Consider the following 15,235-nt stretch of genomic DNA (forward strand, 5'->3'; position numbering starts at 1 on the left):
ACATTTATTGTAAAGTTCTTTGCTAAGATCAGCAAGCATGTGATAAGTGGGGATCTTCTAGACTAGTGTCTGAATGTCACTGGAGAATGATAGCCATGTTAGCCTGAAACTAGTTTCTAAAGCTTATGCCTTTAAAAAGGTGTCAGTTGGAAAAAGTGCAGCTAGATTCTTTCTGATAGTCTGAAGAATAGTAAACCATATGTGACCAAAGGGGTCTTTGAAAACCCACATTCTTAACATGTTTAATGCAAGAAATAAGGCAGCCAATAATTTGGATGACAAAAATTGTTTAGAACAATAAGCAAAGGATTCCAGAATACAGAAAAACAGAATTGAAAAGGTCTTCTAATCCAATCCCCTACTCAAGCAGGAGATCCTATGCCCGTGGTGGCAAATCTATGGCATGCGTGAATATAGAGCCATCTCTCTGGACATGCGAGCTGTCGCCCACTGCTCTTCCGGCGTGCACATACGCACCGCCCAGCTGGTCTTCACACACATCAGAAACCAGAAGAACTGCTGGCCCGTATGCATGTGCGCGCCAGAAACCGGAATATCATCTTCGCACCACGCACAAAGTGGCTGCTCTTCCGGTTTCCGCACGCGCATGCACACTGGCCAGCTGGTCTTCGTGCACCAGAAACTGGAAGACCAGGTGGTCAGTGTGCATGCACGCACTGGAAACCAGAACATAATGCACACCGGGCAGCTGCTCTTCCAATTTCAGGCACAAGCACATGCTCCCATTTCGGCACTTGGTGCCGAAAAGGTTTGCCAACACTGCCCTATGCCATTCCAGAAAAATGCTGTCCAATCTCTTCTTAAAAACCTCCAGTGATGGAGCATCACAACTTCTGGAGGCAAGCTGGTCAACTGATTAATAGTAGATCCAAATTAGAGGAAAAGGAACTAAGATGAAATGCAAGGAAGGATAAAGACTTTCATATTACAGCAAAACATCTTAAACCTTCTACAACTGATAGTGTCTGATCTGGTGATGGCTAATCAGAAAAAAGATATTAGGTTTGTGGTAGATGACTTGATGCAGATGACAGTACAGGTACAGTATTTCCCCAAAAATATGACATGTCCTCATAATAAGGCCATGCCACATTTTTCTGGTGGGCAAAAATATAAGCCCTCTCCCGCAAATAAGCCCCCTGGACAACCCCCCACCTCCGGCCAGGCAGAACGCTGCTCACCAAGCTAGCAGTATCCCGAAGGTGCCAAGCCACGGGAACCAGGGGGAGGCAAAGGTGACTGTGTTGCTTGGTGCCTTCGGGATACCGCTAGGTTGGTGAGCAGCGCTGTGCCCAGCTGAAGAGGGAGGTTGCCGGCCGGCTGCTCTCTTGCGAGCAGGCTCCCAAAGAACCGGGCACAGCCTCAGGGGTGAATGGCTGTGCTGCCCGGCTCCCATAGGTTGCCGCCTTCGAAATGCCAGTGAATGGCGCTCTGCATGGCTGGAGAGGGGGGGGTTGCACGAGCGGCTGTTCCGCTCTCATTCACGTACCTCCCAGCCTCATGATGCCCTAGCCCAGCTCTCCCTGCAGAGCCAGGGCACCTCTGCTGCCGCTATCCCAGCATGGCTTTTTTGGCGGCTTCCAAACCAAGTCGTCCAGCAGTGGCCACTCTGGATATACGCTCTATGGTTGTGGGCCAGCTGCCAGCAGGGCATACAACCATAGAGTGTACGCCCAGAGCGGCCACTGCTGGACCAGTTTGGAAGCCGCCAAAAAAGCCACGGTGGGATGGCGGTGGCGGCGGCAGCGGAGGTGCCCCTGGCTCTGCAGGGAGAGCTGGGCCAGGGCATTGTGAGGCTGGGAGGCGCATGAGTGAGAGCGGAGCAGCCGCTCGCGCAACCCCCCTCCCCAGCCATTCAGAGCGCATTCACTGGCATTTCGAAGGTGGCAAGCTGCGGGAGCCGGGCGGCGGCAAACAGGCGCTCATGCGGCTTGGCGATACCCCTAGGTCAGTGAATGGCGCTGTGCCTGGCTGGTAAGGGGGTTTGCCAGGTGGCTTCTCGTGAGCGTGGTCACTTCATGGCTGTAGTGTTGTGCTACTGCGACAGCGCAACACAGCCATTCACCCATGAGGCTCTTTGAGAGACTGCTCGCAAGAGAGCAGCCGCCTGGCAACCCCAAAACAATAAACCCTCCCCTCATAATAAGGCCCAAGCCATATTTTGTGGGTAAAAAGAAAATAAGATGCTGTCTTATTTTCGAGGAAACACGGTACTATTATATAAATTGTTTTTTTGTAGATCATTGCAAAATAAACCTATAATAATAAATTTTGTAACATTCCATGATTCAACAATAATATTGTTTACAGCTTTGGTTACACAACTTCCAAAATACTATGTCAAAATAGGGCCAACATAGTTGTTTAGACCTAGATGGAGCAACTATGCAAGGAAGAAAATAAATGAGAAAATAAAAGACGCTCAGTATATAGATACAAGAATCATGCATGTTGAAAAGAAATTGAATAATCCCCAGAAGACAGTAAGCATGTTTGCCAATCAGGCACTTGGGGACCTAGATTAAAATGTCTACTATATTAATCAAAAGACTTCTTTAAAAATAATGTATCAAATTTATATTGTCCAACTCACAGATACTGTTTTAGAAAGGCAGGTTTGAGGCACTTTCCTTGCACAAGCATCTTCTGTAAGAAATGTGGATTAAAGCAGTGTTTTTCAACCACTGTGCCGCGGCACACTAGTGTGCCGTGACATAGTGTAAGGTGTGCCGTGGGAAAAACACTTTATATATAGTCAATATAGGCACAGAGTTAAATTTTTTTAACATTTTCTAATGGTGGTGTGCCTCGTGATTTTTTTTCATGAAAAAAGTCTGCCTTTGCACAAAAAGGTTGAAAAACACTGGATTAAAGCCTCTTTTCTCTGGGGCACTTAAAAGAAATCCTGTTGACTGGTTGTGCTGGAATAGTGCCCCAAGGTAAACGCAGTGAATTAATTGGTGAAGCCCTATGAACCCACAATGCCGATTTCAGAAAAGAGAATGGGAAATTGAAATGCCCCAAAACACAATTTTTTCTTCCCGTTACTCAGTAATCAAAACGGAATCTTGCTGCCAGCACAGATATTTCAATCCTGGTTAAACTTAATAATAATCTGAGTTTAGGCAAATGCAGGGCAGCTGAAACCTCATCATCTACTTTTCAGAATGACTGCAGTAGTAAACCCCGCTTAGCTCCACAGAACTTATTCTTTAATCACAGGTGTGCACGTGTGTGTGTGAGAAAAATCACAAACGACCAAATCCACAGTTGAAATGTTACGGTCAACCATGAGTTGGCCATTCCCTTCTTTCTTCCATGGCCAACGCTTTGATGCGGTCGCAGTTCCCAGGCACTTAAGATGAGCTAACGCTCCTCCTAGCAAACCAGCAAGAGCCCTGAGCGATAAGGCAGTATTTCCCAACCTTGGCAACTTGAAGATGTCTGGATTTCAACTCCCAGAATTCCCCAGCCAGCAAGCTTGAGAAACACTGGTCTATTCAGAACGTGCTATTATAGCTAAAGCATTCGCTGGCTGGGGAATTCTGGGAGTTGAAGTCCAGACATCTTCAAGTGGCCAAGGTTGGGAAACACTGGTCTATTCTGAACGTGCTATTATAGCTAATGCATTCGCTGGCTGGGGAATTCTGGGAGTTGAAGTCCAGACATCTTCAAGTGGCCAAGGTTGGGAAACACTGGTCTATTCTGAACGTGCTATTATAGCTAATGCATTCGCTGGCTGGGGAATTCTGGGAGTTGAAGTCCAGACATCTTCAAGTGGCCAAGGTTGGGAAACACTGGTCTATTCTGAACGTGCTATTATAGCTAATGCATTCGCTGGCTGGGGAATTCTGGGAGTTGAAGTCCAGACATCTTCAAGTGGCCAAGCTTGAGAAACACTGGTCTATTCTGAACGTGCTATTATAGCTAATGCATTCGCTGGCTGGGGAATTCTGGGAGTTGAAGTCCAGACATCTTCAAGTAGCCAAGGTTGGGAAACACTGCTATAAGGCACAACCGGAGGGGCGGCATTATGAACCAGTGGGGGGTGTTGCGCTTGGAAGAGCAACGTTGAGAGACGCCTAGGGCTACACCAGCGCCAGCCTAACCCTAACCTCTTGGCACCCCCCCCCAGCTCTGCCCCCAAACACACGGGAGTAGCAGCCGCTTCCCCCCGTCGCTCCAGGGCCAACTCACCAGACGAAATCGTTGCTTTTGTCCTCGTAGGAATTCAAGAGGCCGTTGCAAAGCGGGGTCAGAAGCGGCCTCTTCCTGGTGCCGCTGCTGCTGCCGGCTGCGCCACTGCCGCTCCCGACTCGGGTCCCCGCCAGGCGAGAAAGGCCGCCGCCGCTGCCGCTGGAGGAAGCTCCGGACACGGCGGCCGCCACCAACACGGGTCGCGAGGGCACCGCTGAGGAGGAGCCCGTCGCCATGGCGGTGCCCGTCGCCATGGCGGGACCCAAGCAGGCCGAGGTGGTGACCGAGGAGGCCGAGGAAGAAGAGCCCGGAGGGCCCGCAGCACCCGGCCCGGCCGGAGGGTGCTGAGGCGATGGCCTGGTTCCGGACATTGCCGAGGCCTCTGAGCCAGCGAGACGGAGGCGAATTAACGCATCGCTTCCCCGCAACACCGACCGACTGCGAGGGGGGGGAGGAACAATGAGGCTTCTACGGAGAAAATAAAAACTCTCGCTGTCGTCCCGCCTCAGGAAGCCAGGACGTCGCATCTGATTGGTTCCCGGACTCCCTCAGCCACTCCTCCTCCTCCCACCCGAAGGCAAAAAGGGGCGGGGGAAATGCCTCCCGCTTGTCTTAACTTTACCCACACACACATCCTGCACTCCCAAAAGGCGGGGCTAAGAACGACGCATGCGCCCGCTGAAGAACCTCCTCGTTCCCTCCGATGCGCGAGGGAAGCTGGAGGGTCTCTCGCGCGCGCACGCGTGAGGCACGACGCATGCGCCGCTGAAGAACCTCCTCGCTCTCTCGAAGCGCGAGGGAAGCTGGAGGGTCTCGTGCGCGCGCGCGCGTGAGGCAAACCGTCGCAACGGTTGAACCGGCGCTTCTCGGGAGGGTTCGCCTCCCTTGCGCGACGTCGACTGGCGGGGAAGGACGGGCTCTCGTCGGCTCGCTCCTCCGTTTCCAAAGCCCTCGTCTTTCCTAGGCTCAGTTTGCGTGGCCTTCGGACCCCCCAGATGCCTAAAATTCCCGGTTATCCGTTGGGGGTTGGCCTTGGTGGTGTGGCTGCGTTCAACGGTTGCCTTCATTAGACAGAGAAGGGCATCATTCCTGAGAGAGTTTCTCCCCCCCCCTCCCTCATAAAAATGCCTTTTTGGGACTCTTAAACAAGTCGGCAGTTTTTCCCTTTGGAGAATAGTTAGATTTTTGCACACCCACTGGCAGGTCACCTGTCTCAACAAGAGACGGTGATTATCAAATTGGGGATGGTTTTACAGTTTCAATGTGCCAAGAGCCCTTGATGTGACATTGTCTGCTAAGTTATATGTTTGCCCTTTCTTGCAACAGCTGAAACCTTTGGTTCTAGCACTGCCTTCCTCAACTGGGAGCGAGACATCTTTGTTTTCAGTCACATCCGCTCCTTTCAGCCAGATACCTTTGGAATAATTCAGAGGCTGTGAGTGTGATTGATGAAAGGTGTTTTTTTTTTAAGAACTTATATGGAAAGGTATGTATATGTGCCCCTAAACTCCGATATAAAATTGCCAGGCTCTCCTGGTGGAGAATAAGAGACAGACAAACTTTTCATAAGGAAGGCTTCTCAAAGTGTCAAAACTTGCATTCCTTCCTGAGGAGAACAGTCCTGTGGTCCAAACATTAAGGGGTTGTGATGTTGAAACAGCAAGTGTTCCTCCACAACAATATTCACACTGTTGGGGTGTTTGAATTTAAGGATCCAGTGATTTGCAGTTGACAGCCAATTGTGGTCAGCTTGACTTCAGCTGCTCAAGTGTATCATGACTAGCCACCAGTGTTCTTAGTGAAAGGAGGTCTCCATGGCAGATGATCTTGTTACCTTCTGTTGCCATACTCTGGATTATGATTTACTGCAGCATTTGTTTTTTCCCCTAAAGGTTAACTTCTGACCCCTCAACTTTCTGGAAGTCTCAAAAAGAACCATCCTGAAGCTTCTCCAGCACAACTCTTGAATCTGCTACTCCTTTTCTCTTACTCTCCTTTTTTTGGATCTTTATGTTGTTTTAATTCATTCTTCCAGGCAAACCACCTTTGTCTCTGCTTCCTGGTTGTTGCTTCTTTTACCATTAAGATTTTTTATTCCTAATATTTATGTCATCATGTCATGCCCTATAATCTGAAACAATAGAGAATGGGTCTTGATTTTTTAAGATCTATTTTTCCTTCAGGTATTTGAAAAGTATTATTGTGTCTTCCCTCCATTTCATCATTTTTTAAAAGTCTGAATTTATTCACCTCTTTAATTCTGAGAATTTGGAACCATGGGTTGGAGCCAATGCTGCTAATGTAGGCTAAAATTACATTTTGCCTTATTTGGTACCACATCATCTGCACAGTCCCTTCCAACAGCCACATTGTGGAGGGAATCTCCCTGGAGAATCTAACTTGGATCACGTTGCAGGTAAGGAAGGGCTGTCTGAATGCAGCAAAGTCCCAGGAGTTCCCTTCATTCATCATCATCTGTTACACTCAAACTGTTACAATCAAAAAGATTTATTCCCCTTTCCCTTCCCAGTCAGCTGAGACAAACTGAATGCAAATTCCATATTTATTGGGATCAGCTTCATTTTGTTGCTGGATAGCAAATCACACAATAGTGATACCTTTTTATTTAAGAGACTGATACCCATTTTATTTAAGATGGATACCCATCTTATACGCAACATCCCTGGTTGGGTCTGTGCATAACAATAAACTATAAAAACCAACAAAATGATAGTAACCACAAACTCTAAAGCACATCATACCAGCAAAACCATTCTTCCTCCACACCTTCTGAACTCTAGTCTCAAACTAGAGTTTGAGTATCAGGTTTGAATAAACTAGTTTGAGTAAACTAGTATTGGAGGAAGAACTAGTTGTTTGTGGGGTCCTTATCACCCAATAAGGGGATGGAGGGAGGATGCTGCAACTCATAGAAAATCATCTATCATTTGGCAGGGGCAGCTATGGTAAAGGTACACTAATTAGGTCTCACTGGGTGACAACATCTAAGTGAGGGGACCTGGAGGCACCCACTCTATCTGACTCAGTCAGATGGGCATGCACCCTCAGAAAGACCTTCTTGCAATTATCCTGGTCTCTGCTATTTGTGGCTTGAAAAGTGATAACCAGCACTTTGTATTAAACCTGAGAAAAAAAATCCATGCAGCATGACAGCCAAAAGAATAGCTGTACAGCCTGTTACATGAGTCCTAAGGGACTCATGCTAAGGGACAAAATTGAGCTGCACTGTGAGCAAACCCTCTCACTCTAGGAATGGGCAAAGTTGATGCAGGAGATGGCTCTGTGCAAAGCCAGCTAGCCACAGCTACCAGTTAAACCTCGACAACAGGGAACCCAAATTGCTCCTCGAACAATAGTTGTAGGTCCAGAGAGATCCCACAGCAGCTATCTCTTGGGGAGTGCTTTTCTCACTGAGAGTCAGGGTTGAGGTGGCTGGACCCTGTTCCTCCCTATGCTGAAATTCAAAGCCTCCAAGTACTGTGTAACCATATGAGTAGCCAACAGTAGATGAAACCATGAGGTGAGGTCATTCGGCAGGATATGGTGAATGCAGTATTATGTGGTCCTTTGCATGTGCCTTTCAACTTAACCTAGAATGGAAAGAATGGGAGGCTTTCTTTGCTGGTGTCCCAATACTAACTGTCTTTGCTGCAGAATCAGTGAGCCTCTCCAGAACTCCGATTTCTAAAATAACGTCTTAGGAGGAAGGCTGCCCCTTGCATGAAGATAATGTGCTCCACTTCACGTGGGGGGAGCAGAGCCTGAATTCTTCCCTCACAGACGAAGTGGCAAGGGGCCCATGCTCCTCTCCAGCATCTTTGCTCAGCCAGGGAGGTCACTGGGTAGAAAAGCAAGCAAACCTTCCTATCCTTGGCATATGCCACAGTGTGTCTTGATGGTTTGGTAGTGGCGGCCCGCTCGGAGCTACCTATACAAGGAGAGACCCATTCTGGTAGTCTGCCCCAGATATCTGTTGGATAAAGTTGATTTCTGGTGAGAGTCTGGTTTACCAGTGATCCTGGTCTCTTGGCACAATTGCTTTGTGTAAGTTTGTTTAGGTATTTCCTTTGTTTGATTGTAAATTTACTTTTATTGAAAGTAAATAAATCTGATATGATAAATCAGGTGTGTGTGTGTGTGTGTGTGTGTTTCGCCAAGTATCAGGCAATGGCCCAGGGGTGGGATAAATGGCTCTTTGGGTATCCAAACACAATGAACACACCAGTTAATGAGGAGATGTCAGGGTTTATTAAGTACCTGTAGAAGGCAAATTAAATAGAAGAAACAATCAAGTCTTAGAGGACGTTTCACTTCTCATCCAAGAAGCTTCTTCAGCTCTGATTAGATGGTGGGAATGGAAGGATTGATGTTTCTTGCAGACAGCTGGTCATTTGCATTCTGTCACAGAGAGGTTGAGGCCACTTGGAGGTTCGCCTGTGCCCTCAACATCATCTGAGTAGTGCAAATGGGGGTATAGTTCAGACCGTGGACCAGACTATGGTCCATCACTGTCTGATGGGCATTGAAGTCTTGAGAGGTTTCCTGATAATGCATCCCTTCCCTTCCACATGAGCTGAATTGTTATGCTATTAATGCTGCAGTCAGGGGAGCCCTCCTGATTTTGGATGATTCCTTTTCACTTTCAAAACATTGTTTGTGTTATACTGTTGTCTATTCGTTCGTGGCATTTTGGCATAAATCATGCTTGTTTGGCCCTTCTTTCCTTTTCTTCCTCCATATCAATCTCTTCTTCTTTCCTTTTTCCTTCCACTCTTTCTTTTCTTCTTACTTTTGAAAGAAATTTACAAACTATGGCTCTTATACTTTTACATATACAAATCTAGGAGTTAGTCTCATGGAATGAGAAGATAGGTATAGGAGAGACTTTTCAACCTCCATCCCCCACTGACCAACAATATTTATATACTTTCAGTGTGAGAGTTTCCTGACATCAAAGCAATTTCCATTATTTTAACTAAGAATACTTTGTTGTTGGCCCAGATACACAGCTAACATTCTGATTTTTTTCCCAGAGAACAGTTGAGGATGGGCCGCTGCAGCTTATTGACGTACAGATGGAAGACAAGACAGAAGCTCAAGACAAAATGAAGCCTCAAATGGTAAAATATCAATTGAATCAGAAATAGCTTAAAGCTTCAGTAGACAAAATAAAAAAAATCTAAGGAACCTGGGCCAAAAATACTGAGGTGGCAGCAGAAATCTCTCAAACTCCTAAAAGGGGATTCCTCTCAACGGTCAAAACACATCCTGCCAGAATGGCTTAAAGCATCGGCCACCAACTTCCCGGAGGAATGTGCTGAGGCATCCAGGGAGGATGTGAATGGTTGGCTAGAAGCATCAACAAATCATCTCCAGGAAAAAGAGCCAGAAACTTGTGAGTTAGATGTGGAGAGATGGCTTGAAGGATCTATTATAGGCATTCAACATCTACAAAAATCCAAGTCAGAGTCTCGAAGACAGAATAAAAATGATGCCTTGAAACATCAAGGTGAACCTTATATGGCCCACAAGAAATGGGCACCTTTGAATATGAAGGGGGACAAGGGGTCCCCTCATGCCACCAAAATAAGGATTTCATAGTTCCAATACCAAAGGCAAATGGCAAACCTTTACCCTAAAATCCCCATGGTTCCTCATATATGTGTTGGTCTCATCTGCTTTTTTGCATTTTTACACTAGAAGCAGAAGAAACAAGAGGAAGGTCTGCATGAAGGTTTCTTGGGAAAATTGTATCCATTTCTGTATCCCCTTTGGCCGAAGAATTCAATTTAATTCAATATGTTATCATCCCGTTGTTGAAAAAAATGAAATAACATAATGTGCCACATAGAAAACACTGTAAAAATACATTTTTCCCCATTTTAAAATTTGCAAGATGATATCTAAATGAAGAGAATCTTTGTAACTCAGGGTAGAAATGTAGAATCCTTGGTACTCTCTGAGCTTGGATCATTGCTTGCAGACATTTCATTACCCAACATCATCATCACCATTGGTATGAGGGTTTGATCCCTATTCATATACAGTACAGGTAGTGCTTGACTTATAAACATTTGTTTAATGACCATTCAAAGTTATAACAGCACTGAAAAAGTTATTTATAATCAATACACTTAACAACCATTGCATTATTCCCATGGTCATATGATCAGAATTTGGGTGCTTGGCAATTGGCATGCATTTATAGCAGTTGCAGTTCCCCAGGTCATATCTCGCATATGATTAAGAGGAATCTGTTGAGAGTCCAGTACCGAGAAACAGTTCATGTCATAAGAAGAGGTGAAGAAGCCCAGTACAAGTGATGGGGTGGGGGTAGGGGTAGGGGGTAGTGAGTGGGCTGATATGAAAATATATTCCTGACTTGTGTTGTATTTTGGCTTCTCTAGATTGTTCAGACAAAAACCGAAAAACTGGAAGGAGATCTGAAGAGAGTGAGGGACCAGAGTTATGTGTAAGTCTTGGCATTGTTCATCAAATCTTTGCATAACCCTATTAAGTTCACACTTTCGATACATTCATAATTTCTCCATTGGCAATGGGACTGGCCATTTTATCAAACAAGTGATGAAAATTATATTCTAGTAAAGTTTGGGGGGGAAAGGGTGGAATGTGTTGTAATTGTATCAAAAGCCTGATAATTCAAGTTAAAAAAAAACCCAAGGGGCTAATTTCTCTCTGATCTTCATAATTTGCAGAAAGACAATGGAAATCTTAAAACTTATGGCAGAAAAAGATGAGCTCAAAGTCCATATTCAGGAGCTTGTACAGAAAAACCACCAGCTGGCCGAAGATATAAAGATTATAAAGAAAACTTGAGCAGGTTAAAAGATTTAGATAGCAACCCTGACTTTTTCTTCCTTTCTCAGCTATTTCAGTTAGTTTTATTTTAAACAAGTTTTATAATTCAAATTAAAAAAAACCTAAGGGGGCTAATTACACTTTGCTCTTGATATTTTACAGAAAAATTAGTTCAGAGGAATCTGGGCAGCTGGAGAAACTGAGGCGAGAAACTGAGAGACTCAGCTGCAAGGCTCAGAAAGAAGCTGTAGAGAAAGAGCTCCTACGAGAGAATAATGACCTTAAAGAAGAACTTTATAGGTGAGAAATTTTTAGATAGCGATTTGACTGTTTCCAGAGTGAGGTGTGGGAGGAGTAACCAATGGGTATTAACCCTGCCCTCTTGCCCTTGGAGTCTGAGGATAATCCTTTGAAGCCACGCCTCTGATCCTCCGCTTGCTCTCCCAGATTAACCTCAGACTCCAGCCCAGAAGGAATGTTTCTCTGACTCTCCCTCACCTGGAAAGTTTAGGGTTTATTTCCTTCAGGTTTTTCTAGGATTGCAGCCTCTAGGAATCCCCAGGATCCTACAGGCTGCATCACCTTGCCTTAGGATTAAGGCTGTTTTTCCTTTCAGTGTTTTTTCTCTTAAAGAAGATTTCTGTGGATTATTCACCCCTCCTGCTGTGCTCTCAGCGATCCCCAGCAACCGGAGGGTTGCGTAAGAGGGCAAAAGGATCCGTGTGGGCCATTTGAAGGCCCCCTTGCACCCAGGAGCCCAGCAGAGGACCGGGGAGCCGAGGAATCTTCCCCCAACGCTCCCAAGCAGCTGGGAATCGAAGCGGAGACTGGCGGCCGCCATCTTGAATCTCCGCCATTTTGAGGAGATCACATGGTCGAGCGCGTGATCGGCTCTCCTCCCACGGAAGCCGAAAGTGCTCAGACAGCATCGAGAAGGCGGGAAGAGGTCTAGAGCGGCCCTATTCTGCTGGTGGATCCGCAGAAGGCCTAGAAGCCTCGGTGCAGGCCGGCTGGGAAAGAGAAGATCAGCCAGCAGAGAACAAGGAGGGAGTGAGCAACAAAACTGTGAGTGTTATGATGGAGGCGGCGAAGCGTGGGGGTGCAGGCCCGAGACCAGGGGACTCTGATCCAGGCGAGGGGTCTTCAGGAGCTTTTTACAGCTCGCTTGCAACTTTACCAAATTTAATTCAGCCATTTCCTTTTGTTATTAAATGGGTATTGCTAGTTCAATGCATATGCGCTCCACTTTTAAGATGATGAAAAAATCCCCATGACCTGCAACAAAATTCATTCTTCCACTCTTATCTTACCCTAACTTCTGATAGGTTCCTGAAATATAGATCTATAAAATTTAGTGAAAATATTTCTATCTATTTTAATACAGGCTTGTAAAACAGATTGAGACAAATGACATTAGTGCTCTGGGATAATAGCAGGTTTACTCTATTTGGATTTTCAGATAAAAGGTATCTTTTGTGCTAAGTTCTAACAATGTAGTTCTCTAATGTAACTATGAAACAGTCCAAATATATAATTCCCCTCAGGGAGGAGTTCTGGGAGTTGAAGTCCACAAGTCTTAAAGCTGTCACGTTTGAAGACCCCTGGGGTTTTTTTTCCCTAAAGGGTTAGGGGTGCAAGGGTCTTGTAACAACAGCTTTAAGACTTGCGTGCTTCAAATGCCAGACTTTCTGAGCCAACATTTTGGTTGCTAAGCAGGAGCGTTGTTAAGTGATACTGATATTATATAACACTTTTAATTAAGCGGGTACCTTGAATAAACATAACTTTGAGTTTCAAATAATACTGATTTTGTTGTTGTCTTATGTGACATCTGTGAAAAAATTCAGGTGCTCAGGCATGAAAATATGCCGCTCAAACACTATACTTTTCTGCTCACACTGAAAAAAATTAGAGGGAACATTGGTCCTCAAGCGTTTCCTCAAAGGAGCGGCGAATCTTAAGCTCCCAGCAGTCCATCGTTTCCCCTCCTGGGACCTATCTACGGTCCTCCAGGCCTTGATGGAGACACTGTTCGAACTCTTGTGGGAGGTTTCCCTCCAATTTCTGACCCTTAAGGTCATCTTCCTGGTTGCCATCACCTCGGCCAGGAGGGTATCTGAGATCAACGCTCTCTCCAGCAGAACGGACCTTTGCACATTCCTAGAGAACCGGGTAATCCTCAGATTGGACTCCGTGTTCATGCCCAAGGTCAATTCTCCCTTCCACAGGGCTCTAGAGATAATTCTGCCGGACTTCTGTCCGCAGCCCTCTGGGGATAGGGAAAGATCGTGGCACAAGTTAGATGTCAGGAGAGCCTTGCACATTTACCTTAAACGCACGGCTCCCTTTAGGCGCTTAGAAGCGCTTTTCGTGTCATATCAACCTTCCACGAGAGGCGCTAAGGTTTCCCCGGCCACCATCAGCAGGTGGATAAGGGCGGCCATTTAACAGGCCTACCAGGCACGGGGTATTCAAGTCCCAGAGGGTATCACAGCGCACTTCACCAGGAGTGCGGCCACCTCAGCAGCCTGGGCCACCCAGGCCCATAGAAGAGATCTGCCGGGCCGCCGCCTGGGCGTCTCCTTCCCCATTCATTAGATATTACCGTCTAGATGCCTACGCCTACGCGGAGGCAGCCTTCGGCAGGAGGGTGCTGCAGGGAGTCCTAGACTCTCGAGGGCCTCAGGCCCAATAATCCCCCCCCCCTAGGACATCTAGCTTTGGTATGTCCCATTGGTTACTCCTCCCACACCTCACTCAGGAAACTGGCAGTTGGTCTTACCTGAACTGCATGTTTAAGTGTAGGTGTGGGAGGAGTCACTTTCCCCCCTTGTTTAGCGCACCCGCGCCAGGGGCTTGAGATAGCTACGTGGTCATTCAGGGTCAATAGGAAGGATAGGTGCTTGCGCTGTTCTGTGTTCTTTCCTTACAGGACTCTGCTACGACTATCAGTTAATCTGGGAGAGCAAGAGGAGGATCAGAGGCGTGGCTTCAAAGGATTATCCTCAGACTCCAAGGGCAAGAGGGCAGGGTTAATACCCATTGGTTACTCCTCCCACACCTTCTCTTAAACATGCAGTTTCAGGTAAGACCAACTGCCATTTTCTTTCAAATTCAGATTTATTAGATCCCGTAAACCAGATATACTGGATAAAAGAAGTATTCCATTCTTTTATATCTATGTATGTAAGTATGTATGTAAGTATGTATGTATGTATGTATGTATGTATGTACGTACGTACATACATATAAATGAATAAGAGAAGAGCAATAGGTATAATGGAATGCAAAAATAATTAGGAATGTAGGTATGTTTAGTAATTCAAGTAACAAATTAAGAGGGCTAATATCTCTCTGGGCCTCATAATTTACAGAAAGATAGCAGTGATGTCGAAACTGACAGTAGAAAACGAAGAGATTCTGATGGTCATAAACATTGAACTTACTGATGAGAAAGAGGAGCTCTCCAGAGAGTACCACGAAATGATGTGTAGGTGAGAAATTTTTAGATAGCCATCACAAACTACTTCTTCCAGAATTTCATATTAGGGTCTCCTGATCTTACAAACCTTAGAAATCCTGACATTCCCCTTACTTTTGAAAGAAATTTACAAACTACGGCTCTTAAACTTTTACATATACAAATCTAGGAGTTAGTCTCATGGAATGGGAAGATAGGTATAGGAGAGACTTTTCAACCTCCATCCCCCACTGATCAACAATATTTATATACTTTCAGAGTGAGAGTTTCCTGACATCAAAGCAGTTCCCATTATTTTAACTAAGAATACTTTTTTGTTGGCCTAGATTCACACCTAACATTCTGATTTTTTTTCCAGAGAAGAACAGCTGAGGATGGGCCGCTGCACCTTATTGATATACAGAGACCAAATGGAACACAAGACAGAAGCTCAAAACAAAATGAAGCCTCAAATGGTGGAATATCAATTGAACCAGAAATGGCTTAAAGCTTCAGTAGACAAAATAAAAAAAATCAAAGGAACCTGGGCCAGATATACTGAGGTGGCTGCAGAAATCTTTCAAACTCCTAAAAGAGGATTCCTCTGAACGGTCAAAACACATCCTGCCAGAATGCCTTAAAGCATCTGCCACCAACCTCCCGGAGGAATGTGCTGAGGCATCCAGGGTGGACATGAATGGTTGGCTAGAAGCATCG

The 15,235-nt window shown here is 45.8% G+C and overlaps 2 protein-coding genes across 4 annotated transcripts in view; one reads left to right on the forward strand and one right to left on the reverse strand.

Moving 5' to 3' along the window:
* COP1 (COP1 E3 ubiquitin ligase) overlaps nt 1–4,658 on the reverse strand; it is a 104,351-nt gene extending 99,693 nt beyond the window's left edge. For 2 of the 3 annotated variants that reach the window (XM_087726786.1, XM_087726784.1), the window contains exon 1: nt 4,219–4,657. In XM_087726786.1, coding sequence (XP_087582912.1) covers nt 4,219–4,589 — 371 coding nt within the window. In that variant the 5' untranslated portion in view covers nt 4,590–4,657. Of the gene's footprint in view, nt 1–4,218 lie in introns of all 3 variants that reach the window. The other variant, XM_087726785.1, reaches the window with a different exon arrangement.
* Nucleotides 4,659–7,181: 2,523 nt separating this feature from the next.
* Nucleotides 7,182–14,667, forward strand: LOC106550037 (uncharacterized). Its single transcript, XM_087726299.1, has 5 exons — nt 7,182–7,190; nt 9,273–9,359; nt 10,647–10,711; nt 11,221–11,358; nt 14,433–14,667. The coding sequence occupies exons 1-5, from the start codon at nt 7,182–7,184 to the stop codon at nt 14,554–14,556; spliced, it is 423 nt and encodes a 140-aa protein (XP_087582425.1). The 3' UTR covers nt 14,557–14,667.
* The last annotated feature ends 568 nt before the right edge of the window (nt 14,668–15,235 follow it).

Source organism: Thamnophis sirtalis, unplaced genomic scaffold (assembly GCF_051295495.1).
Source record: "Thamnophis sirtalis isolate CommonGarterSnake01/CBP01778 unplaced genomic scaffold, rThaSir2_p1.2 scaffold_12, whole genome shotgun sequence".
Taxonomy (NCBI): Eukaryota; Metazoa; Chordata; class Lepidosauria; order Squamata; family Natricidae; genus Thamnophis; species Thamnophis sirtalis.

Bases quoted from the DNA above. Each gene is read 5' to 3' on its own strand.
- LOC106550037 (XM_087726299.1), top strand. The intron at 9,360-10,646 runs GTAAAATATCAA...TGGCTTCTCTAG, and splicing joins ACAAAATGAAGCCTCAAATG to ATTGTTCAGACAAAAACCGA. The intron at 11,359-14,432 runs GTGAGAAATTTT...CATAATTTACAG, and splicing joins CTTAAAGAAGAACTTTATAG to AAAGATAGCAGTGATGTCGA.